Source organism: Euleptes europaea, chromosome 15 (assembly GCF_029931775.1).
Source record: "Euleptes europaea isolate rEulEur1 chromosome 15, rEulEur1.hap1, whole genome shotgun sequence".
NCBI classification, from domain to species: Eukaryota; Metazoa; Chordata; class Lepidosauria; order Squamata; family Sphaerodactylidae; genus Euleptes; species Euleptes europaea.
The window spans coordinates 54,185,714-54,211,021 of NC_079326.1; the positions used below are offsets into that span (position 1 = coordinate 54,185,714).

A 25,308-nucleotide genomic window follows, 5' to 3' on the forward strand; every position below is an offset into this window, starting at 1 on the left:
ATGGTGGTGGAGGAGCAGCTGCGCGTGGTGCGCTGCGGGGGCAGCTCGCTGAGCCGGAGCCGCGCCGTTTTCTCCGCCGACGGCAGGTGAGTGGCGGGGGCGGGGAGCGCCTGGCTGGGGGGGGGGGTCCGTCCGGCTGGCTGCCAGCATGGGGGAGGCGGCACGTGTCTGCCTCTGCTTCGTTTCCTTCTGTGTGTGTTCAGTGCCGGCAAGTCGATCACCTTCCCTCCCCACAACAGACACCCTGTGAGGTAGGTGGGGCTGAGAGAGCTGTGACTAGCCCAAGGTCACCCAGCTGGCTTCATGTGGAGGAGTGGGGAAACCATTCCAGTTCCCCAGATTATCCTCCACCGCTTATGGGGAGGAGTGGGGAATCGAACCGGGCTCTCCAGATCAGAGTCCAGATCAGAAACCATCGCTCTTAACCACTACACCACGCTGGAGTTCATACAACAGTTGCCTGTCTGTAACCCTCTCTGAGTAAACTGTACGTGACACACAAACAGAGAAGAATGCGGAGGTTGCTTTGACTCACTGTGTTTGTGTTAAGTGCCGTCAAGTCGCCTCCGACTCATGGCGACCCTATGAATGAAAGTCCTCCAAAACGTCCTATCTTTGACAGCCTTGCTCAGATCTTGCCAACTGAGGTCTGTGGCTTCCTTTATTGAGTCAGTCCATCTCTTGTTGGGTCTTCCTCTTTTCCTGCTGCCTTCAACTTTTCCTAGCATGGTTGTCCTTTCCAATGACCAAAGTACAATAGCCTCAGTTGAGTCATTTTAGCTTCTAGGGTCAGTTCAGGCTTGATTTGATCTAGAACCCACTGATTTGTCTTTTTGGTGGTCCAGGGTATCCATAACACTCTCCTCCAGCACCACATTTCAAAGGAATCTACTTTCTTCCCATCAGCTTTCTTCAGTGTCCAGCTTTCACACCCGTACATAGTAATCGGGAATACGATGGTTATGAATTAACCTGATCTTGGTGGCCAGCGACACATCCTAACACTTCAAAACCTTTCCTAGCTCCTTCATGGCTGCCCTTCCCAGTCTCCATCTGGTTTCTTGGCTGCAGCCTCCCTTTTGGTTGACGATGGAGCCAAGGAATAGAAAGTCTTCAACAATTTCAATTTCCTCATTGCCAACCCTAAATTTGTGTAATTCTCCTGTAGTATGTGTTTTTTTTTTTCTTACCCATGCTCTTTCTTGGGTACATGTGTCTGGCTTTGCTTAAGCAGGCTGTAGCTTGGGCATACATGCGTCTTGCTTTGCTTACCCAGGCTCAGTATAATCAATTGCCACTGGTGGGGTTGCCAACTCCAGGGTGAAGAAATTCCTGGAGATTTGGAGGTGACATCTGGGGAGGGTCAGCATTAGGGTATAATGCTATAGTGTTCCTCCTCTAAATCTGCCGTTTTCTCTGTCATATGGAGATCAGCTGTAATTCTGGGAGAGCACCTGGGGGTTGGTAAGTCTAAATCAGAGGCCAGAGCTCGCAAGATCTGAGTATAGTCTGGGATCTGGGAAATGCAGGTTCGAATCTCCACTCATGCCATGGAAGTTTGCTGGGTAACCTTGGGCCAGTCACTTTCAGCTTTACTCACCTCGCAGGGTTGTTGGGGGGATAAAATGAAGGAGAAGAAAATGTTGTACTCCAGTTTGGATCCCCATATTGACATTGCCACTTAGCAGTTAGAATCACAGAGTTGGAAGGGACCACCAGGGTCATCTAGTCCAACCCCCTGCACAATGCAGGAAATTCACAACTGCCTCCTCCCACACACACCCAGTGACCCCTATTCCATGCCCAGAAGATGCCACCACCACCACCCAAAAAAAAACCCTTCAGGATCCCTGGCCGATTTGGCCTGGAGGAAAATTGCTTCCTGACCCCAAAGTGACAATTGGCACTAGTCTGGGCATGTAAGAAAGGGCCATGAGAGCCAAATGCTGGCACAACCCTTCCTACCCTTCCTCTCATCATCTACTTAATGTCATAGAATCAGCACTGCTGACAGATGGCCACCTAGCCTCTGCTTAAAAACCTCCAGGGAAGGAGAGCTCACTATTTTCCGAGGAAGCCTGTTCCACTGAGGAACCACTCCGACTGTCAGAAAATTCTTCCTAATGGCAAGACGGAAACTAGAAATAGATTTGTCTTAATCCCTCAATAATTTTTTTTAATACTGTTTGTCAGCATCGAGTACTGAAGGTGTTTTAAAAATAATTATAATTAATATCTTTATTTCGTTGCTGTACAGATACCTTTTGTGTGCTTCAGGCGACTACATAAAAGTCTACAGTACCGCTACGGAAGAATGTCTGCATGTCTTACAGGGTCACAGCAACCTTGTGACTGGAGTCCAGTTGAATCCCCAAAATCATCTCCAGGTTGATTACAATATCTATAAATTGGAATAATTGTTCTCACTTTCAGTGGTAAAAACTTGTGAAGGACCTATGAGTATTTTTACTTTTTTATTTATTTAAGATATTTATTTGTTGCAGCCCTCAGTAAAACAGTAAAACAAAATAGGATGTTATGCATCACTTTTTTTTTAATTCCCCTCTGCAGCTCTACTCTTGGTCTCTAGATGGCACCATAAAGCTTTGGGATTTTCTGGATGGAATTCTCATTAAGGTTAGTTAATGACTGGAAAAAAGGTGCATCCTGGTAAATGCAGTCACGGTCTTCTTGTTTTGGACAGTGGATTTTTTTTTTCCGTGCGAAAAGAGTTGTCGCGATCCAGAACTTTCAATTTGCAAGAAAAAGCTCTAATGGCAAGGTTTGGAGGGGGCGTGACATAAAATAAGGGCTGGTATTAGGTGGGTAAATCGTCTCCTATCCCCCATGCCAGCTTCCGAGATATAATTGACCGCATTCCATGTGGGCACAGAAGGCAGAGTGGGTGTTTTGCAGAACATGATGTTGTTCCATTGCAGTTTGGTTAATTTTTTTAAATTAATTTATTCTTTGCAAAAATAACGGAAAAGAACAGGAAGGGGGGGCCTCAAAATCCAGCAACTGATAAAATAAGAAAAAGGGGATATATTTTTAAAAATTTAATTCAATTTTTAGGTCTAGACTGGCCCATAATGTTAATTTAGCATGTGAAATTGATCAAATTGATATTGTGAACACATGAAGCTGCCTTATACTGAATCATACCCTTGGTCCATCAAAGTCAATATTGTCTACACAATCTACACAGACTGGCAGTTGTGACTTTATGCACCGTAATTGTCTAGCTGCAGAAATTGCAAGAGGAATAGAATCCATTCTAGCATAAGTAGACGCTAATGCATTCTACTTAGAGAGGGGCACATGAAACACATGAAGCTGCCTTATACCTTGGTCCGTCAAAGTCAGTATTGTCTACTCAGACCGGCAACAGCTCTCCAGGGCCTCAGGCAGAGGTCATTCACATCATCTACCTGCCTAGTCCCTTTAACTGGAGATGCCAGAGACTGAAACTGGGACCTTTTGCATGCCAAGCAGAGGCTCTACCACTGAGCCACGGCACCTCCCCATGGGCATGAGACAAGAAGCCTCCAAAAGAACCCAAGATGGACAGTCCCAACTGCGAGGAGTGTTCCCAATAAATAGTACAATTAACAAGTGTACCTGATGATATAACCTAAGATCAGGGAATCCAAATCCCCCTTCATTGAATAAGAGTTGCATCCCCTTTAAAGAAATCCAAGGCAGTAAAGACCCCCACACAAATTCCCAAAATGAAGAATTAATTCTATAAATATATTTACGAGGTATATGAAAAAGAATGGCATGCAAAATTAGTAATAATCCTGGAATGATATTCGAGGGTATTTAATTTTGCCCCACAAAAGACAAGTTTAAGGTCGCCTATCTGTCCGAATCCACAGATATATCAGCCGTTAGCTTGTTAAAATTTAGCATAAACCATATGTGGAATATTTCAAAAAGCAGAGGGTCTCATTTTCTTGTCTGTGACGTGCTGTTTCAGGTATAAAGTGGACGGTATTTGTTGTCAAGGTTTCATAGCTGAGGCTAGTGTTATTTCACCACTAATGGAGTTCAGTAAGAGCCCAATTCCCCAGGAGCTGATTCTCTGTTAGTGGAAGTTTTTTTATGCACAATAGATTATTATTTTTCTCAGCCATGTTGGCATTCAGCTTGGTTTTAAGTTGACTCTTAACAGATGTTAAAATGTGTGTGTTCTCTTTCAGACATTTGTGGTTGGGCACAAACTCTTTGCATTCTATGCGGTTGCAAGTTTTGAGGGTTCAGCGTTTGTTATCGTTCCAAAGGACAATGATGAACGACTCGGTATGGCGTAATTTCCTTCTGTTTTGTGCTGTTACGGATCTTTACACTTTAAAAGAAAATAACCAGGGAATGGTTTCTGTATCTTTTTCCCCCTTGCAAGAAAAGGGGAGGTGAAGAGGATAGTGTCATAGTGGAAATAGTTTGCGTAACATGTGGTGTAGTGGTTAGAGTCGGACTGGGATCGAATCCCCATTCTACCATTGACGCTCGCTTGATGGCCTTGGGTCAGTCACGCTCTGTCCACCTAACCTACCTCTCAGCGTTGTTGTGGGGATAAAACAAAGGGGAAGAGAACAATGTAAGCTGCTGAGGGTTCCCGTTAGGGAGAAAGATGGGGTATAAGTGAACTAGATAAGTAAAACTAATATAGCAGCAGGTGAAAATGTATCATGGGCAGATATGGGTGTAATTTTTAACCATTCTCAGCCCAAAGCTCAGTCCTTCCAAATGCTGTCCTGTCTGAAAAATGTTAAAGAGTGGAATACAGCGACTGATGTATCAAAATAATCTTATCACCAGGATGTCAAATCTGTGCAGATACCTGCATTCATTCTTCTAAGGATAGTCAAACTAAAACCATTGTGCAAAGAAAAGAATAACACATGAATTACACCCTCTTACGCTGGCGGCAAGACCAGTCCTGCCAGCGTCCGAGCGCCGTGGTACCGCGCCTCGCCCCTATGGCGGTGCGGCCTCCATGGCACAGGCCATGGCGTAGAGAGGCCACACCGGCGCAGGGGGGCGTTCCGGGGGGAGTAGCCGCCGGCTAGGCAGCTTCTTATACCGGTTTGCCGTGGAATTTTTAAAGGAATTGTAATTTGCTTTTGTTTATTTATTAAAACATTTATACCCTGCCTTTCCTCATGGTTAAAGGTGGCTTACGATAACATTTAAAAAATGTTTCCAGTTAACCATGAGTGCGAATTTTTTCCCTCACTTACTTAGCACTAACATCTTCATAACCAGCCAGGGGCTGTCACCAGACTATTTAGATCAGGGGTGTCAAAGATAAGGCCCGTGGGCCCCTTGAGGGCTCTTATCCGGCCCATGAGCCAGCTGAGACAGCCGCCTCCCCTAGTCCCAAGGTGTCAAATTACAAGAAAGCATCTGAAATTGTGACTATGCTGCTTGCTTATAAATGTATTTTTAAAAAGTTTTTTCCCCCTACACCACCCAGAAATTTGGCGCTACTAGCAAGGTGTGGGAATGGGCGATCTTAGGCATACAACAGTGAAAAGATGGGTCCCGACGTTTACCTCATAACAGAGACCACAGCTCTTAATGATAACTTGTGGAGTTCGGATGGGGAAAGAAGGGGGTACTGGAGAGCCAGCGTGGTGTAGTGGTTAGGAGCGGCGGACTCTAAACTGGTGAACCAGGTTGGTTTCCCCACTCCTCCACATGAAGCCAACTGGGTGACCTTGGGCTAGTCACAGTTCTCGCCAAACTCTCTCAGCCCCACCTGCCTCACAAGGTGTCTGTTGTGGGGAGATGAAAGAACGAGATTGTAAACCAGTTTGATTCTCCTTAAAAGGTAGAGAAAATCGGCATATAAAAACCTATTTCCAGTAGGAGCTTGAAAACCATTCCCGTTTTATAGAATACAAGCATTGTCTCCTGTCTCTGCACGTATAATATTTTTGTGGATAAAATGCACGGCCCCTTCTTATTAACAAGAAATCCTTCTTTCACCAGGGTCATTTCAGCTCGTTTCAGTGAAACTGCCGAAGACACCTGGTCAGGAAATAAATGCTGACGAGCTGGAATTGGTTTTGGAGGGCATCAGCCAGTCTCCCAATTGCACTGCCTTTGGAAGAGAAGTATGCTCACCTTCCATGTTTTTACACACTGTAATAATAATACGTAGATAGCAGGTTGGGTCCCAAAGAACTGCAATTGGAGCAAGTTGATGGAAGAAATCTTGGCAGATTTATCACCTGCCAAAAAGCCACTTTTGATGCTCAGGATTCTTAGGGACCACTTGGCAAGCGTCATGACGGCTAGAAGGTGGAATTGGCAGAAGAATTCCCCACACACATACCTCTAGGGCAAACCTTTCAGGAAATGGGGAGAAGGAAGAGTTGGGCTGAAGGGAAATGGGGGGGGGGAGCAAGAAAGGAAAAAGCTTGCTCAAACTTACTGCAGCAAATACTAAATGTTACACTGTGCTTTTTCGCCGACAGGGTGAATACGTGGCATCCGTCTGGGGCCTCCACCTCTTTGTTTATTTCTTCAAGAGGAAAAGGATCCACAGGTAAGGAAAGAAGCACCAGCTAATGGCATCGTGGAATGTGGGAGCATGCTGCCTAGGTAGCGGTGGTTGCCAAGAATGTCTGGGTTTTTACAGAAATGTTAGCCTCCTCCACTAATTTCTGATGCGTTGGCCACATCAGGGGTTGTCAAACATAAGGCCCGCGAGGCAGCCATCCCACCACCACTGAATCTGGGCTCGCGAGGCCTGGCCCTGCCCGACCAAGTGACATTTATGTCTCATCCGGCCCTCATAACAATTTAGTTCAACCACCCTGGTCTACATACCGGTAATCAAATGGACGAGTTCAGGGCCCAGATGTTAGTCTGCACCGTTTCTAGACCCAGCACCCCCTGAACTGCAAGCCCCTGACAGGAAGTTGTGAGACACGTGTTCGTTTGTTTGTTTTTAAAAAGTTTGTTTCAATAAATCTCCTTTATGTTGTCAAATATGACTCATTCTCTTGAGGTGAGATTCCCTGGGGCTGCATTTGGCACTGGTAGAGATCTGCGAATCTTTCCCTGGCAGCTGAACTAACGACAGCCTCCATTCTCTTTCTGAAGCTTTCCTCTGAGCGCAAAATGCAGCAAAGGAGCCAACAACTTCTTCACATGCGTGGCCTGCCACCCGAAGGAAGACTGCATAGCCAGCGGACACAAAGACGGCAAGATTCGGCTGTGGTAAGGCCAAACGTTTTTGTCGCGGTGCAGGTGCCGACAGGTGTCAGCCACGATAACCACAGGACAGCGTGCTTTGCAGTAATCAAAAGCATCTGCCATGTAGGAGCGCAACATTGACACGTGCGCCCCCGAAGCACCTTGCAAAATTGCCTTTTGAGTCCAGTGGACAAAGGCTATGGCCAGAGGTAGGCCATGATCATTTCCAGCCATTCTGTAGAGCAGCTTTATTTATTTATTTAAGCATTTATATCCTGCCTGGTGTAGTGGTTAAGAGCAGTGGTTTGGAGCGGTGGACTCATCTGGAGAGCCGGGTTTGATTCCCCACTCCTGCACATGAGCGGCGGAGTCTAATCTGGGGAACCAGGCTGGTTTCCCCACTCCTACGCATGAAGGCAGCTGGGTGACGTTGGGCTAGTCACAGCTCTCAGAGCTCTCTCAGCCCCACCTACCTCACGGGGTATCTGTTGTGGGGAAGGGAAGGCAATTGTAAGCCAGTTTGAGTCTCCCTTAAGTGGTAGAGAAAGTCGGCATATAAAGACCAACTCTTCTTCCTTCTCCTTCTTCATATGTGCTTAAAAACCTCCGCTGAGGAACCACACAGGTATCCAGGCAGTTTGCAGAGCTACGTGACGTAGCATTGGCAGTAGGACTATATTGCAACACCTTCAGCTTGTTCTCTTAGCTAGTAGTAAAAGAAACGGCGCTGAATTTTCCTCTGATAGCCACTTGAATCCCAGTTACGCACAAAGGTGTTAACCTGTGACTAGTTGCGGAAGAGTCGGGAGGCATTTGAATCCCACAAGTGAACATTGGCTCTAGATATCATGTCATTCTTTGCACACAATACTCCAGGTGTGGCCTGACCAATGCAGTATACAGCAGATCTTGGAATGCTTCATCCTTAAATGACGGTTCTTGCCCCTCAATAGGAGAAACTTCCATCACAAGAGAGAGTACACGTTCTCCACACTACACTGGCATCATGACGAAGTGATGGATCTCGCTTTCTCTGTAGAAGGTAAGGAAGTCCCTGGTTCCAATCGCCCCTCAGCCACGAACTCACCAGGTGGCCTTAGGGCAGGTCTTAGCGTCCGAAGGACTCATGAACACATGAAGCTGCCTTATACTGAATCAGACCCTCTGAATTTGAAATCTGTGTGGGCTGGCAGTGAAATTTCAAGGACAAGAGAAATCCCAGAGTTCAGAGGGAGCCAAGTTCAGTCCGCTGCAAGTGACAGTTAAAAGTAGAATAAATTACACAAGGTAGTAAAAAGAAAGATAATTATGAAGGTTTGTGTAGCTGTTCTCATAGGGTGGGGTTACTTTGGCATGTGGATTTCCATGGCTTGAATATTTCCTGAATTTTCTGCTGGGGGGCGGGGTGCAGTTTTCTCCCATTCTACTGTCTTACTCCGGTTCCCCCTCCCATGCTATGTCCCTGGGGCAAGAGTTGAGGGATGGGGGAATCAGCCCCCCCTTCCACAAGCAAAAGGCCTATGTAGCATTTCTTTTTTTTAATGCAGAAAATAACATTACGTGACAAACTTTGCGATACTATTTATGTATGTTGAGGAACACATGAAATACATCTTTGTGTGTTGAATTGTTCATACAGCGCGTTTATTTTGTTCGGGTGCGCAGGAACCAGCCTTCTGAGCGGTGGGGTTGAATCAGTACTCGTCCAGTGGCGAGACGGATCGGACTCGAAGAAGGAGTTTTTGCCTCGTTTGGGAGCCACTATCCAGAATATTTCTGCCTCGCCCGACGGAACATTCTATTGTACCTCGCATTCAGATAACAGTAAGGGCAGTTTGTTTTCCTCCGGTTCTGAAAATCGCCTGCTGCTTGTGTGTCTGTGTGTTTTTTTAAGAGCTCGTACAAAGCTTCGTTATGTAAAGAATATTACAAACCGGTTGGATCAAGTATTTGTATCCGAGCAAACACGGCTCCTCTTAGCTCGTACTACCGGTACGCAGGGTCTGCTGAAGCTGGAGGGTGAGAGATTCAAAACAGGTAAAAGAAGTATTTCTTCACACAACACGTGGAACTCCCTGCCTTAGGATGTGGTGATGGCTTTCAACGTGGAAGGCTTTAAGAGTTGATTGGACATGTTCGTGGAGGATAGGGCTATCCAGGGCTAATAGTCAAAAGGAATGTTTGTCATGATGCATACTTATTCTCCACAGTATCAGAGGAGCATGCCTACTATATTAGGTGCTGTGGAAAACAGGCAGGACAATATTGTCGAAGGCTTTCACGGTCAGAGTTCATTGGTTCTTGTAGGTTATCCGGGCTGTGTAACCGTGGTCTTGGAATTTTCTTTCCTGACGTTTCGCCAGCAGCTGTGGCAGGCATCTTCAGAGTAGTAACACTGAAGGACAGTGTCTCGACACTGTCCTTCAGTACTACTCTGAAGATGCCTGCCACAGCTGCTGGCGAAACGTCAGGAAAGAAAATTCCAAGACCACGGTTACACAGCCCGGATAACCTACAAGAACCAGGCAGGACAATGCTGCTGCAATCACCTTGTTTGTGGGCTTCCTAGAGGCACCTGGTTGGCCATTGTGTGAACAGACTGCTGGATTCGATGGACCTTGGTCTGTTCCAGCAGGGCTTTTCTGATATGAATACTAGTCATGATGCACACCTGTTCTCTCCAGGATCCGAGGAGCATGCCTGTTATATTAGGTGCTGTGGAACGCAGGCAGGACAATGCTACTGCAGTCGTCTTGTTTGTGGGCTTTCTAGAGGCACCTGGTTGGTTGTTGTTTGAACAGACTCCTGGACTTGATCCAGCATGGCTGTTCTTATGTTGTTATATCAACCTTTTTAAACGTTTCACATCTAGGCACAGTCTTCCTACTGAAGGTTTTGTCTTTTGTAACCCTTCATTCTTGTTAACTCTTTTTTTATTCTGATACATACAGAAATAACCATCATACACAGCAGCTTGAGAGTCTCCACAATAATTCAAGGATTAATCAAAGGTACGTTTTTAAAAACACAATTGGAACACATGGCAGGGGGGTCGTCTTGGCAGAAGAAACGACGTTCCTCCTCGGACCTGTCTTTCTCCTTTCAGGCAGTGACGTCAAGACGGGCTTGATGGTGGACCCCAGAACAAATGCTTTGGTTCTGAACGGCAAACCGGGTCATCTGCAGTTCTATTCCCTGCAAAATGACAAGCAGCTGTACAGCGTAAGTTAGGCGAATGATCCCAATCGTGCATTGCGTGTGCCACTTTGAGGGTGGGGCCATTTCCAGAGATGTGGGTGGGGTGGTAAAGACGGCTGAGTGCCAGCAGGACGTTTTGGTAGTGGGAATGAAATTAAAAACAGATAAGAGGATGTATTTCTTCACATAAAACATAGTTAAATTGGTGGAACTCCCTGCCCCAGGATGTGGTGATGGCTGTCAACTTGGAAGGCTTTAAGAGGGGAGTGGACATGATCCTGGAGGAGAGGAGTATTCGTGGTTACTAGTCCAAATGGATACTAGTCATGATGCATACCTATTCTCTCCAGGATCAGAGGAGCATGCCTATTAGATTAGGTGCTGTGGTACCCTGGCAGGATGGTGCTTCTCCAGTTGTCTTGTTTGTGGGCTTCCTGGAGGCACCTGATAGGCCACTGTGCAAACAGACTGCTGAACTTCATGGACCTTGGTCTGATCCAGCATGGCCTTTCTTATGTTCTTGTTTTTCCCCCTCATGTTTTGTTTTATTTCTCACTGTAACCTCCACGAGATCTTCCCTGTGTCTGAGGCTGGAAGCTTATTTTACCTCTTAAAATTCTGCAGCTGGATATCGTGCAGCAGGAGTACATTCACCAGTATGGCCTGAACCAGGTCGAGCTGGTGAAGGCAGCGTTCGATTCCGCCGGCAGCTGGCTGGCCACCGTGGAACAGCGCGAGGAGAAGGGTGGCGAACTTGAGGCACAGATGAAGCTCTGGGCTTACGATGAGCAGAAGCAAAGGTACTCGTGCTTATGTTGCCTAACAAATCAGCCAAAAGCTGTCTTGGTCCTGTATCCCTTACATGTCAGAGCCCCAGTCCGTCCTGAGATCCTTTTTGATACATTTGCGTAGACATTGCCTGCCAAAACCATCCACCTGGCAACCCCAGTCCCTAACATGGGCGCCACAATGCCCACCGACACCTTTCCTGGTGCCCGGCAAGTGTTTTTAGAAAGTGGCCAGGGCCAGAATAATTTCGACCTAATTGCCGAGGAAAGCATTCAAAAGTCAAAGCCCCCTTTGTCAGATAAGAGTTGGACGGGAGATCTCTTGAGTCTTTGTATCTCCATCAGAGGGTGGGAGGAGTGTTGCAAAGAAGGAACGCAGGATGCAAAGGTACATTGCACATTGTAATTGGCTTGAGTGGAGCAGAGGGGAAATGCTTAGGAGCAGGAAATTAGCCTCTGTAATGAGATAAGAATTCTATGTCCCTATTCAGCTCTAGGATGGGGGGGATCCATTGTTCCAAACTTGTGAATGAACTCAGGTTCAGCAATCCCATGTTGAAACCTCCCCTTGAAGCTTCGCTGTTTGAGGACTGCCACTCTTAGGTCAGCGATGGAACAACCTGAACAATTAAAAATGCTTAGCAGTACAACATAATGAACCCATACTGTTCAGCGATAATTTTAGGCTGTAGTTCCCACTTGATAAACACATGTTGGAGATAAAGGGGAAAGTAAAGTGTCCATTAGGTGCACAGTCCTGGAGTCCAAGGGGGGCCTTAGAGGCCATCTGCTCCAACCCCTGCTCTGTGCAGGGAATCCATTCCGATGCCCATGTCTGAAATTACATACATGGACTACAGAGACAAGTCACCCTTGCTCTCATGAAAACGTTCCTTTTTTCTTTTCTCCCTTCGCCATAGCTTTACGCTGAACACCCGAATAAATACACCGCACGAGGATCATGTCACAGCGTTGTGCTTCCGTGGCACAGAGGAACCCGACAGCACCCCCTCGACCGTTGTAACGGCCGGCAATGATGGAAGGTTTAAAGTCTGGGTACTGCTGGCTGAAAACGACGAGGAAAGTAAGCGTGGGTTTGTTCCTCTGGGATCCAGTTTCATGACTTTGCCAATCAGAAGCCGGAGGGGAGCGGGTTCTGTCCTTCCGTACTGTATATTGCAATTTGGATACTTTTCAAAGCTATCTTTGAGGAAGAAGAAGAGTTGTTTTTATATGCCGATATTCTCTACCTTTTAAGGAGAATCAAACCGGCTTACCATTGCCTTCCCTTCCTCTCCCCACAACAGACAGCTTGTGAGGTAGGTGGTACTGAGAGAGCTCAGAGAGAACTGTGACTGGCCCAAGGTCACCCAGTGGGTTTCATGTGGAGGATCGGAGAATCACATCCGAGTCCACAGCTCTTTAACCACTACCACACACTGGCTCTGGTGAAGGTGGCCTTTGTGAAGATTCTAGAGGTCATGGAAAGGGACGCCGTTGTTTCTGTCTCTCATCCTAGAGCAGTGGTCCCCACCATGGTGCCTGTGGGCGCCCTGGCACCCACCGACACCTTTCCTAGTCCCTGTCAAGTGTTTTCAGAATGTGGGCAGGGCCAGGTGTAAATGCTCAGTGTAAACAAGTAAATGATTTTTTAAAAGGCTCCTTTCATTTTATTAAAGTTTTCAAGAACATCAGAAGTATAGTGCCCAGATCACTCGAAGTGATGGTATCGCTTTACTTTGCTCTGGTTAGACCTCACCTAGAGTATTGTGTCAAGTTTTGGGCACCACAATTTAAAGAGGATGTAGACAAGCTGGAACATGTCCAGAGGAGGGCAACAAAGATGGTGAGGGGTCTGGAGACCAAGTCCTATGAGGAAAGGTTGAAGGAGCTGGGTATGTTTAGCCTGAAGAGGAGAAGACTGAGGGGTGATATGATAACCATCTTCAGGTACTTGAAGGGTTGTCATATGGAGGAGGGTGCCGAGTTGCTTTCTGTTGCCCTAGAAGGTCGGACCAGAACCAACAGGTTGAAATTAAATCAAAAGAGTTTCCATCTAGACTTTAGGAAGAATTTTCTAACCGTTAGAGCGGTTCCTCAGTGGAACAGGCTTCCTCAGGAGGTGGTAAGTGCTCCTTTCCTGGAGGTTTTTACGCAGAGGCTAGATGGCCATCTGTCAGCAGTGCTGATTCTATGACCTTAGGCAGATGATGAAAGGGAGGGCACCTTGGCCATCTTCTGGGCATTGAGTAGGGGTCACTGGGGGTGTGGGGGGGAGGTGGTTGTGAATTCCTTGCATTGGGGGTTGTACTAGATGACCCTGGTGGTCCCTTCCAATTCTATGATTCTAACATACCACCTGGGTCTTAATCTGATCAGATCTGCTCTTGTGCCGTTTCATTTCTCCCCGCTTGTCACAAAACACATTTCAGCCTGTTGCAAAGGTGAGCGTTTTTCTCTTAACAGGCCGGAGCACCAGCTGGACCTGTGATTTCGTAGGAAGCTATCACAACTACCAGGCAACAAATTGCTGCTTCTCCGAGGACGGCTCTTTGCTCGCAGTTAGCTTCGAAGCAATAGTCACCGTGTGGGACTCCGAAACGTGGGATCTGAAATCCACTTTTTGCCACCCTCCAGGAACAATACGGTGCGTCACCAGGAGCTTTTCTGCTTTCAGACTTGACTCTTTTATAGGGTTGCCAGCTCCAGATTGGCAAATTCCAGAAGATTTGGGAGGGGAGGAGCCTGAGGAGGGTGAGGTTTGAGAAGAGGAGAGATTAGACTCGAGTATATCGAGTCCATCCTCCAAAGAGTCATTTCCTCCAGGGGAACTGATCTCTGGAGTCGGGAAATAGCTAAATCTCTAAAACTCTGGCAGGAGAACATAACACAGCAGAATGCTGGTCGCCATCTTTGGAGCCTTCCCTTGACTCGGTGTCTAAAACATCCCATGCTGAGTCTTGACAGAACGGCCTCCTTTGTCATCCTTCAAACAGCCCAGCAATTGCCCCCCAAAAGACTTAAGACCCAATCCCACCCTACCTGAATTCCTGGCACCTTGTTCTCCTGTCTGGAAGGCAAAGAACCTCCGGAAGGCATGGAAATTTTTGTCGCCCTTTGACACTTGTGCCCACCAGAGATACCGTAAAGCGGATTATGCCACAACAGTTTGGTAGGAAGCTTATCGCTCTTCCGTTTGTCTCTGGGACGTCTCTCTCGATCCCGGTTAAGCCCATACTTGTAGAGTAAACATTTGTCTGAGATGGAGGAGGGAAATTATGCACTCGGAGAACCGTGTGGTCATAAAACGGAACCTGTCCCAAAGTCTACCTGTGCAGCTGCTTGTGATAGTGGAAGAAAGGCAAAGGGTGCTCGACGGGACAAGGAAGCGTTGAAGAAGAAGAAGAGTTGGATTTTATATCCCACCTTTTCTCTACCTTTGAGAAGACCCAAACCGGCTTACAATCTCCTCTCCCCACAACAGACCCCTTTGTTAAGTAGGTGGGGCTGAGAGATTCCAGGGAGAACTGTGACTGGCCCCGGGTCACCCAGCAGGCTTCATGTGGAGGAGAGGGGAATCGAACCCGGTTCTCCAAATCTGCCCGTCTTAACTATGGCGCCAAGCTGTCAGTAACTCTTGAATTTCCAATTTGCCTCAACATAAAGGTCAATCCTTCCACTTCCTTTGTCTGTAAAGGGCCTCCCTTGCCAGAACCGCCACCTTTTGCTTCACTGCTCCACTACCTCTTTGGGGGCTCCCTAAGCCCCAGAATGGGGTTAGAATGGGTAGGAGGAAGGGTTACAGCACCCAAGTCCGCCCTCTTCCTCCCTAGGAGTGTGGTCTTTGGCGAAGGCCCACACCTCCTCTCTCCTTCCCGGCCTCTTAAAAGTTCCCCCTCCCTGCCCTTACTGCCTTCCATTGCCTTCCCCAGTGTGACAAGCCTTTTTTTCCCTTCTGAGGGGACACCCACAGCCTCCTAAGATTTTCGGGATTTAGGTTAGAACATAAGAACATACGTTCTAACCTAGATCCCGAAAGGATCTTAGTTCTAAGATCTTTGGGATCTGGGTTAGATAGGGTTGCCAACCTCCAGGTACTGGCTGGAGATCTCCTGCTATTACAACTGATCTCCAGCCGATAGAGATCAGTTCCCCTGGAGAAAATGGCCGCTTTGGCCATTGGACTCTATGGCACTGATGTCCCTCCCCAAACCCCTGCCCTGCTCACTCTCCACCCCCATAAACCTCCCGCCGGTGGCAAAGAGGGACCTGGCAACCCTAAGGATAGAATATAAGGACATATGTTCTAACCTAGATCCCACAAGGGCCAAGTTGGCCCTGCCCTAACTGCCTTTCATTGCCTTCCCCATTGTGACAAGCCTTTTTTCCCTTCTGAGGGAACGCGCACAGCCTCCTAAGATTTTTGGGATCTCGGTTTGTTTTGAACAATCAACCTTCCTTTCAGTTTCCAGGTATTCTACAGGTAGCGAGCGCGTAGGCTTTAGGTTCGCTGCCGTGAGGTAAATTCTGTGGTGCACGAGGCGATTATGGAGATCACTGAGGCTGGATTAGTACATACCCAACTGAGAAGATTTATTTATGTGCAAGTTGGTTTCAAAGGAACAAACCAGCAGCACAGGTCTCCAGGTAGACAAACCTGGCCGAGACCCAAAAGTTTAAACTGTTTATGACTTCAGAGAGTAGTTAGGCTTTCCTTTAATCTTTTCAGGCACAAACAGGCCTAGTGGCTGAGCAGCCATGAGGTTGGATCCTCTCTCACAAACAGTATTCCACCCACACCGGCCTGCCCTTTCCCCAGAGTCAGACTAAAGGGTAGGAGGACTGCTTATCACCAGAGACAGGTCTAACAACGCTCTCTTCTCTCCCAGAGATAGAGCCTAAACCCCTCTGCCACCCTACCAGGCAGAGGTACCCTTCGCTCTGCCTGCTCTTTTTCCTCCACCCGTGCTTCCCTCCCACATTCCATCCCCCTTCTCGAAGGTGATCGGATGCTGGAGCAGCTCTCCCGTGGGCTCATCCACGCGGCTGGTTTTTCCTTCTGCTTCCTGTCCCTCTTCTGCCTTCTGTTCCAGGCTTCCCGCTCTCTTCCCTGCCTCCATGGGACGTCTCTGCTGAGCTGTCTCTTGGCAAGGTGCCGGTTGGCCCTTGATCCAGGCCATCCCAGCCAGGTTGTTGTTGGCTGCTGCAGGAGTCACTGGCTTGCCCATCGGCCTCTCTTGAGACCTCCTCTTCCTCAGCACTGGGAAAGTCAGCTGTTTTCATTGTCAAGGTTTCACAGCCATACATAGTAATAGGGGATACTGTGGCATGAATTAAATTAGATAGAATAGGGGTCAGATACACAGAGGAACTGTAGCTCAGTGGCAGAGCCTCAGCTTGGCATGCAGAAGGTCCCAGGTTTAATCCCTGGCATCTCCAGTTAAAGGGACTGGGCAAGTAGGTGACGTGAAAGACCTCTGGCTGAGACCCTGGGGAGCCACTGCCTGTCTGAGTAGACAAGACTGACTTTGATGGATCAAGGGTCTGATTCATTATAAGGCGGCTTCATATGTCCTTATAAAATGGGCAATATAATAGCACATGCTCCATCAGGGTCAATATTGTCTACTGACTGTCAGCGTTTCTCCAGTTGTCTCAGGCTGAGGTCTTTTGCATCTCCTACCATCTTATTCTTTTTAATTGGCAGGGATTGAACCGGGCACCTTCTGCATGCCAAACGGTCACTCTACCACTGAGCCACGGCCTTTTCCTGCTGGAGAAAGGTCACTGCAGAATGACCTGCTCTGGCCATTTGGATCTAAAAAGGGACCCCAGATGGTGATTTTTGCAATGATGTTTCATAGCAGACACGACTTAGAACTTTCTTTGCCATTCATTTTTCCAGAAACCTCTGCTTCGGGAAGCTAAGTTGCTCCAAATACCTGCTCGGAACAACCAATAATGGGTTTTTGTGTTGCTGGAACCTGCTGAGCTGTTCACGTAAGACTATTTGGTTTTCTTTGTGTAGGTTTTTCGTTCTTCCTTCCTAAAAATTGGTCGTATTTCAGCAAAACACTAAATGCTTCTAATTTTTATTATTCGCTTGCCAGCTGTCGTGTGTTGTGGGAGACGTATTTTGGTGATGTTTAGGATGGTTTTGCATAGAAACCATTTTTATCATCAGGGACCTGATACAAGTTTTTGTTCTAGAATATATTAGTGAATGCTGTTCAACTCCTCTTTTAACAGCAGTTTATCTGAAAGAATTGACTTGGGCTCCCAGTTTTACAACCAGAGATTCCCTCCTGCATCCTATTAAAGGACCTATATGAAAATTTTTTAAAGGTTTTACATGTGCAAAATTGTTTAGCGTCAAGAGTTCTCCAGGATATATCCGTTAAAGGTGATTAACTACCTTTAATTCTGATAATGCAAAGGAGAAAGGGGGTTGAGTTCAGATTTTTTGAACTATTAACCAGCAAACCAGACAGAACACCTGTAGAAACATTTATCTTTTTTTTTGAGAGAAAAATATTATTTTTATTGAGCAAGACAGAAAAAAAATATCCAGGCACGAAAAAGTTAACCCTACAATTAATTACCAATAAGATAAATGCTGAAATTATCACAGTTCCTAGTGCTGCTGAATCATATTAAAGTAAGCAATAGTTTTAAAAACAAATCAGGTTTCAACTTTTGTCTCACTGCTTTTGTGTGTGTGTGTAAAGTGCCGTCAAGTCGCAGCCAACTTATGGCGACCCCTTATGGGATTTTCATGGCAAGAGACTAACAGAGGTGGTTTGCCAGTGCCTTCCTCTGCACAGCAACCCTGGTATTCCTTGGTGGTCTCCCATCCAAATAATAACCAGGGCTGACCCTGCTTAGCTTCTGAAATCTGACGAGATCGGGCTAGCCTGGCCCATCCAGGTCAGGGCCTCACTGCTTTTAGGGATTATCAAAAAGCCCAAGTTATCTCACCTGGTGTTCTTCTGAGACTTCCATCCAGACGAATCTGATTTGCTTGTCACAGGAGTGCATATTTATAGGAAAATATCAATCTTTCCCTAAATCATAGTCATGTTGGAAGGCTTTAACAGGGGAGTGGACATATTCATGGAGGAAAGGGGTATTCATGGCTATTAGTTAAAATGGATACTAGTCATGCTGCATACCTATTCTCTCCAGGATCAGAGGAGCATGCCTATTATCTTGGGTGCTGTGTAACACAGGCAGGATGGTGCTGCTGCAGTCGTCTTGTTTGTGGCTTCCTAGAGGCACCTGGTTGGGCACTGTGTGAACAGACTGCTGGACTTGATGGGCCTTGGTCTGATCCAGCAGGGCCTTTCTTATGTTCTTATCTAGATAACTGGTTCATAACTAAATATGAGATAATCAACACGTGCAAATAAGCCAATCAGCATGTGCATATGACTTACATCTGATATAGCAAGATAAGACCAATCTCAACTCATAACTCCTATTAAAAAGCAATTAATCTAACTTATGTAACTGTTTAAATCAGGGGTGTCGAACTCTATTCTTACGAGGGCCGGATATGACATAAATGCCACTTGGTCGGGCCGGGCCATGCCTCGCCATCCCAGATCGAGAGTGGATGGGTGGGTGATTACCTCGGCTGGCTCGCGGGCCAGATAAGAGCTCTCAAGGGTCCGGATCCAGCCTGCGGGCCTTATGTTTGACACCCCTGGTTTAAATTAGCTGTTCAAGATGAAAGCAGCTTTAAGCAAACAAAGTTCATTGGCAGTTGGAAAGTGCTTGACCTCTCAGTTAACTTGCAAACTCGGCAAGAAAAGAGTAGTGATATCATAGCTACCACTACAGTTAACATTTCCGCGAGCGTCTCCTGTATTTTGCCCTCCTTTCTAGTAAAATGTTCGCTTGAGTCTCTGGCTCCCGGTTCATACCCGGTTGTTTTTGTCCTTCAGTGGAATGGAGCGCCCAGTTAAACGTCCTGGTTCTGCAACCGGACAGCCTGTCCGAAAACATCGCTGCGATTTCATGCCTCTCGGAATACTCGGACCGTGAGTACAAAGGCCCCTTTCATTTGCGTCAAAGACGATGGGCCCGCTGCTGCATATACGTACAGCCTAGGAAAATATTTTTATTTCCTTAGAGCAGAAAGCCACTTAAAACAGCACTTTTAAAAATAGAAAATGGGAACTGTTACCATCTGAATCCGATTGCCTCGCTCTTCCCACAGTTGGACATCCACCCGTAGGACGCTCTGGGTGTCATTTTTTTCTAGCTCAGGGGTTCCCAGCCTTTTAAAGCCGGTGGGTACCTTTGGAATTCTGACATAGTGTGGTGGACGCAGCCATAAAGAAGAAGAATTGGCTTTTATACCCCAATTTTGTCTACCTTTTTGTCTAACCCTCCCCACAACAGGCACCTTGTGAGGTAGGTGGGGTTGAGAGAGTTCAGCAAGAACTGTGACTGGCCCAAGGTCACCCAGCTGGCTTCATGTGGAGGAGTGGGGAAACCAACCTGGTTCACCAGATTAGAATCTGCCTCTCATGTGGAGGAGTGGGGAAATCAACCCCCCCCCCAGTTCACCAGATTAGAGTCCACCGCTCATGTGAAGGACTGAGGGATCAAACCCTCACTCCTAACCGCTACACTATGCTGCCTGTCATGGAAAGCAGAGGCACACAAACACACACAGAAGAAGCCCAAGTTCAAGGGACAAGAAGATTAATTTTTTTTAATATACTGGGAAAGAGGAGTGAGAGAGAGAATAAAAACAACAGTGTGTGGCTACTGCCACTGAAACTGTGTCATTTTAATCTGCACACCCAATCAGAAGCCCTGCTGGACAGCGCCCCCCCTCTGGCCCCACCCACTTTCTAAAAACACTTTACCGCTGCCAGGAAAGGTGTCGGGCACCATGGTACCCATGGGCACCCCATTGGGGACATCTAGTCCAGCTGTTATCTATTCTGAATGGGACCACATCTCCTAGTGCACTTTCACACACGCCAAATAATGCACTTTCAGCCCACTTTCAATGCACTTTAACAATGGTTTGCAAGTGGGTTTTGCCATTTTGCACAGTAAAATCCAGCTGCAGAGTTCAGCGAGAGTGGATTGAAAGTGTGTCATTCCACATGTGTGAAAGCGCCCCAAGTCTTGGGCAGAGAAAGCTGGCAGAGCCTTGTAACTGGAGGTGCCGGCGATGGAACCTGGGACTTTCTGCGCTCAAACTATGCCGAGATGCAACCCCACCGCTGGATCCTGAAATGAGCCGTAGAGGCTGAACAATTTACTGTTGGGCTACAAAGAAGTGAGGTGGAAATGCGAGACACCTTAGATGGGGACACCCTCAAAGCACATAGCTTCGAGCCAACAGAGCATTTCCGCCCACAGAGCATGATTTTCTCCTTCACCCCCAAAATTTGCCCAGGGTGCGGGGAGGTTGTAGTGGAGGCTTGTTTAGATTTACAATCGATTTTTTTTTTTAACTACCCTTCTCTCCTCAGTGTTCGTGTTTAAACCAAGCGAGCCACGCCCTTTGTATATCCGGAAACAACTCTGTCGAGGCCGGGTTCAGTGGGCGGTCTTTGTGCCGAGAGATGCGCCCGAGCGTATTACCTCAGAAAAATATCAGTGGCTCAGCCTTTCGCAGTTCTACTTTCTGACTGAAACGCAGGTAAGTTAAGAATAAATGAACTGTCGGCCTTTTCATCGTGCTACCATGACCCCCATTTATCATCACAGCAAGAGGCAGACATTTCTGAGGCCCAGCAGGGTGTAGTGGTTAGGAGCAGCGGACTCTGATCTGGAAAACCGGGTTTGATTCCCCACTCTCCATCCCTCTCCATACCTGTGATTGGCCTGGCAGTGAAAGTTTGGTATGCGTGTCATTTTCTTTTCAAGATGGATTGAAATCTGTTGGGAGGTCTGTTGCATTGTAATCTTGGTTTTGTTCATTCTGGATGTCTAGGAATTGATGACCTTTAGCACAAAGACCCCAGAAGAGAGGCTGACTCCTTCCAGCAGGCAGGTATGGCTTTTAGAAGAGCTGATAGTAGGTTAAACATCATGGAGTCAAGATATGTTTCAATACTTGATTTCAATATATGTTCCAATATTATACATCAGTACATTTTACAGAAATCATACCATTTGTTGTATTCACTTAGCAGAACTTAAATGGAAATCATACGATAGTTTCGTGGGCATCGTTTACTTCGTGATGCCTCCTTTTCCACGTATTTTAAAAAGGTTTGTAGAATAAGATAAGTTATTTGCCACTTTGAGTTGTGAAGAAATAAAGTTTTAAAAAGAAGAGCTGACAGCACAGCGAAAAGAACCAGGGGATCCATTTTGAGAGGGTTAACCTGAGCTGTTTTCGATTTTAAAGTGTTGGGTCTAAAAACAATTAAAACGTTGCCGTAGAGGCTAGGGGGACTCTTCATGTTGTGTGGTGCAGGGACTTGGAGTTGGAGGGAGAGATCAGAGACGCGAAGAGGGGCTGTGGCTCAGTGGTGGAGCATCTCTGCCTTGTGTGCAGAAGGTCCCAGGTCCAATCCCCAGTTAAACAAACCAGACAATAGGAGATGTGAAAGGCCTCCACCTGAGACTATGGAGAGCCACTGCCAGTCTGAGCAGACAATAACGACCTTGATGGACCAATGTTGGGGAGGGGCTGTGGCTCAGTGGTAGAGCGCCTGCTTTGCAAAAGGTTCCCGGTTCAACCCCCAGCATCTCCGGTTGAAAGAACCAAGCAGCAGGTGACATGAAAGATCTCCTCCCCCCCCCCCGAGACCCTGGAGAGCTGCTGCCGGTCTGAGTAGACGATACTGACCTTGATGGACCAAGGGTCTGATTCAGGACAAGGCAGTTTCATGTGTTTTCACGCATACGAAAGCAGAACTTTTACCCACACAGTTGACTCTGGTCAGGGACTTCTCCGGGACTCCCAGTCAAAGAAGCAGCAACGTGTATGACTTTGTCAGCAATTTTGCTTTCTTTGTTAAAGAAAACAAAACAAAAGAGGGCCAAACCAAACGGAGAAAAAAAGCAGCAATTGGTTTAAGGGGAAAATATTTAATAATTAAGTTGCCCCGACGCAGTTCGTATACGTTTCTTCTGGGGGGTGGGATCTGATGAATAAAACATAACATGTATATCCATATAAGTTTAAAACACATTTATAAAATATCTAAAACAATAATATAAACATAAACCGGTTACATTATCAGAATACGTGTTACTTATGTTAAAGTCCTCTGTGTCGGCTTCTCAAAACACGGATGGACCAGCGCACATTTCAGCTTCTTCTCATTCCAGTTGATTAATTTCCTGTTGGAGGGGAGGCCTATAGTACGTAATGGTTATCCTGCTCAGATTTGGAAAATTAAAAGATCCATGCTGAGTTTTACTGGTACATAGGCACGCACAAGTGGTGTTCCATGAAAATAAATACATTGGGATGTTTGGCCTTAGCACACTTGTTGAGACCAGCCGTTGCCAGGGTCGGGAGGGGAAGCATTTCAGTGAGGCAGGATCAGTTTTCAGATCAGTCCCGTTATGGGATACTCTACCTGTAGTTGAAAATATTGGTAAATAATTTTTTTCCCTAATACTTTTTGAAGAGCCTATATTTAAAGTGCCGGTTCTGTTTGTTCCCTGTGTTTGTACGTCGCTTCTTAGCTGGCCGTGGAGGAGAGCCTCCCCGTGACTCCATTTTACCTTCTTCTGGGGAAGCACCAGCAACAGACGAAAGAGGCCGCCGAAGGTGGGAGGGCCCCTGCCCCAAAGACCTTGGCGCAAGATTCGCCTGCCGTCAAAGAAGTAAGAGAACGAACCTTCTGGGGGTTTTTTGTTTGTTTGCTTGCTTAGTAAAATAGTTATATCCTACTTCACCAGAGCAGGGAACAACATAAGCTGCAGACAATCTATAGAAAGGATAACTAGATCCCTCTAAAAAGCCTTGTGAAATTAAAAAAATGCCTTTTCCTGATCTGCAAATAGGCTGAGCGAGGTGGAGCAAAGCCAGATTCCCTGGGAGGGAGGAGCCACTGCAGGAAAGCCTCTGTCCCAGATACTACCTCCGTACCTCTGATTGCTGCTGAGTCCAGAGCGGGGCCGCCGAGGAAGAGTGGATACATTCCTATGGCAGAAAAGGGGTTCTTGGGGTATCCAGGGGGCCAGACCTGTCAGGGTTAGAAGTGTTTTTAATCGGGCCTGGAAGCCAACAAAGATACAGTTTTCACAGTTTCACGGTCATTTGACCAGCAGATAAAAAGCCCTGAAATTAATCGATAGAGAACAAGGTTACAATCTTGTTACCCCAACCAGAGATCTCCACATTTTAGTGGCTACATAACAAAACTTTGCCACTGAGTAGGAAATAATGGCATCTTTACCCTCAAGTAAATAATTAACAATAAAATCATCCGACTGTCTAAAAACTCCGGTCAACTGATCCATTGTATATTCCACACAGCCAAACCGAGCACTTTTGTTATTGCCTGCCCCTGGAATCATAGAATAGAATCATGGAGTTGGAAGGGACCACCAGGGTCATCTAGTCCAACCCCCTGCACAAATCAGGAAATTCACAAATACTCCCCCCCCACACCCCCAGTGACCCCTACTTCATGCCCAGAAGATGGCCCCCAAAAAAACCCTTCAGTATCTCTGGCCTGGAGGGAAATTGCTTTCTGACCTCAGAATGGTGGCATTACTCTGGACATTCAGAAAGGGCCACGAGAGCCAAACACTGGTGCAACCCTTCCTGCCCTCCCTCTCATGATCTGCCTAAGTTCACAGAATCAGCATCGCTGACAGATGGCCATCAAGCCTCTGCTTAAAACCCCCCAAAGGAGAGCATCTACTACCTGACAGCATCTATTCCCTTAATGGAATCTGAAGTCACTTGGCCATTAATTATTACTGTTCAGTCTTTTCCTCTCTAGTGAAGGGCAGCTGGACAGGCCGCCTCAGTGGCTAAAAAGCTCTTTTGGCGTTGCAGCCCATAAACACACAATGCATCCTGGGAAATTATAAATACTGAATGGGACCCCCTTGACAGAATTTCCATTTTGGTGAGCCTCTTCTCTTTTTTCCTCCCTTCCTTTAGCTGCTTCACACCCCAGCCCACGTCTTGCCATCCGCTTCTTACCTGTGCCCTATTTTTATCAACTCGCTGCTGGTGTCCAAAGCAAATGACAGGTAAGAAACCAGCCAAGCGGTTCTCAAAAAAAGTTGCGTTGTTTTTAAACGAATCCTTTTTCGGGGCCAGGAGTGTTGAATTCATTTGTTGCAAGGGCCACATATAACATAAATGTCACTTGGTCGGGCTGGGGCCATGCCTCACCTGCCCAGATCAAGAGTGGAGTAGGGGGGTAGCTGCCTCGGCTGGCTCATGGGCCGCAGATCCAGCCAGCGGGCTGTATGTTTGACACCCCTGAGCTAGGCTGTGCCCAGTATTGTGTCTTACTGCGTACCCACAGTTTGTGTGCAGTGCTGTTCCATCCTGGCAGACTGTAAACAAAACTATACTTCAGAAAATGTGGGTCCCTGGTTTTGGATAGCAGTAGCGAACTAATTTCCTTGGCTGGTGGCAGCTGGATTTGAGGTCTTTTGTCCACCTTGACTTTGGGAGGTCACAATGGGAAGAGGGGGGTGGCTATAACCCTCCAAGGGCCTTTCTCTTTTTTGCATGTCCCGTGGAGCTTTCAGATTTTAATGGGGGGGCGTTCATTAAATTCGCCCCAAGTGTTGTCTGAAACACTAAAGTGCCTCACAGGATCATCTCTGTTATCGCCAAGATGCACAATAAATAAGCAAGAAATGGCTGTTACCGCACCTCACACATTTTTATTTACTGTCTGTTCTTTCTTTTGTTTTTTCCAGCAATGCCGATGAACTTCCTGGTGAAGTGGAAATGGAAAGCGACAGCGGAGAGAATGAATCTGAAGAGGAGGGGGCAGTTAGTGACATTCACGGCCAGGCGCCAGAGGCAGCGGAGAGTCTGGGGGACATTGCCCCAAAGTTGTCCAAAGCTCAGGAAAAAGAGCTCCGTAAATTAAGAAAACTGGACTTCAGCTGGGTATCAGCCCTCTAAACAGACAACATTTCTAGG

General features: G+C 46.9%; 1 protein-coding gene across 1 annotated transcript; it reads left to right on the plus strand.

Moving 5' to 3' along the window:
- On the plus strand, nt 1-25,308 carry WDR75 (WD repeat domain 75). Its single transcript, XM_056861478.1, has 21 exons — nt 1-86; nt 2,258-2,387; nt 2,572-2,637; nt 4,206-4,305; nt 6,001-6,125; nt 6,489-6,559; nt 7,120-7,236; nt 8,166-8,254; nt 8,878-9,036; nt 10,164-10,223; nt 10,319-10,434; nt 11,035-11,210; nt 12,119-12,282; nt 13,665-13,845; nt 17,104-17,198; nt 19,145-19,240; nt 20,696-20,865; nt 21,160-21,219; nt 22,872-23,012; nt 24,304-24,395; nt 25,080-25,308. Exons 1-21 carry the CDS (start codon nt 1-3, stop codon nt 25,288-25,290), a joined length of 2,505 nt encoding a protein of 834 aa, XP_056717456.1. The 3' UTR covers nt 25,291-25,308.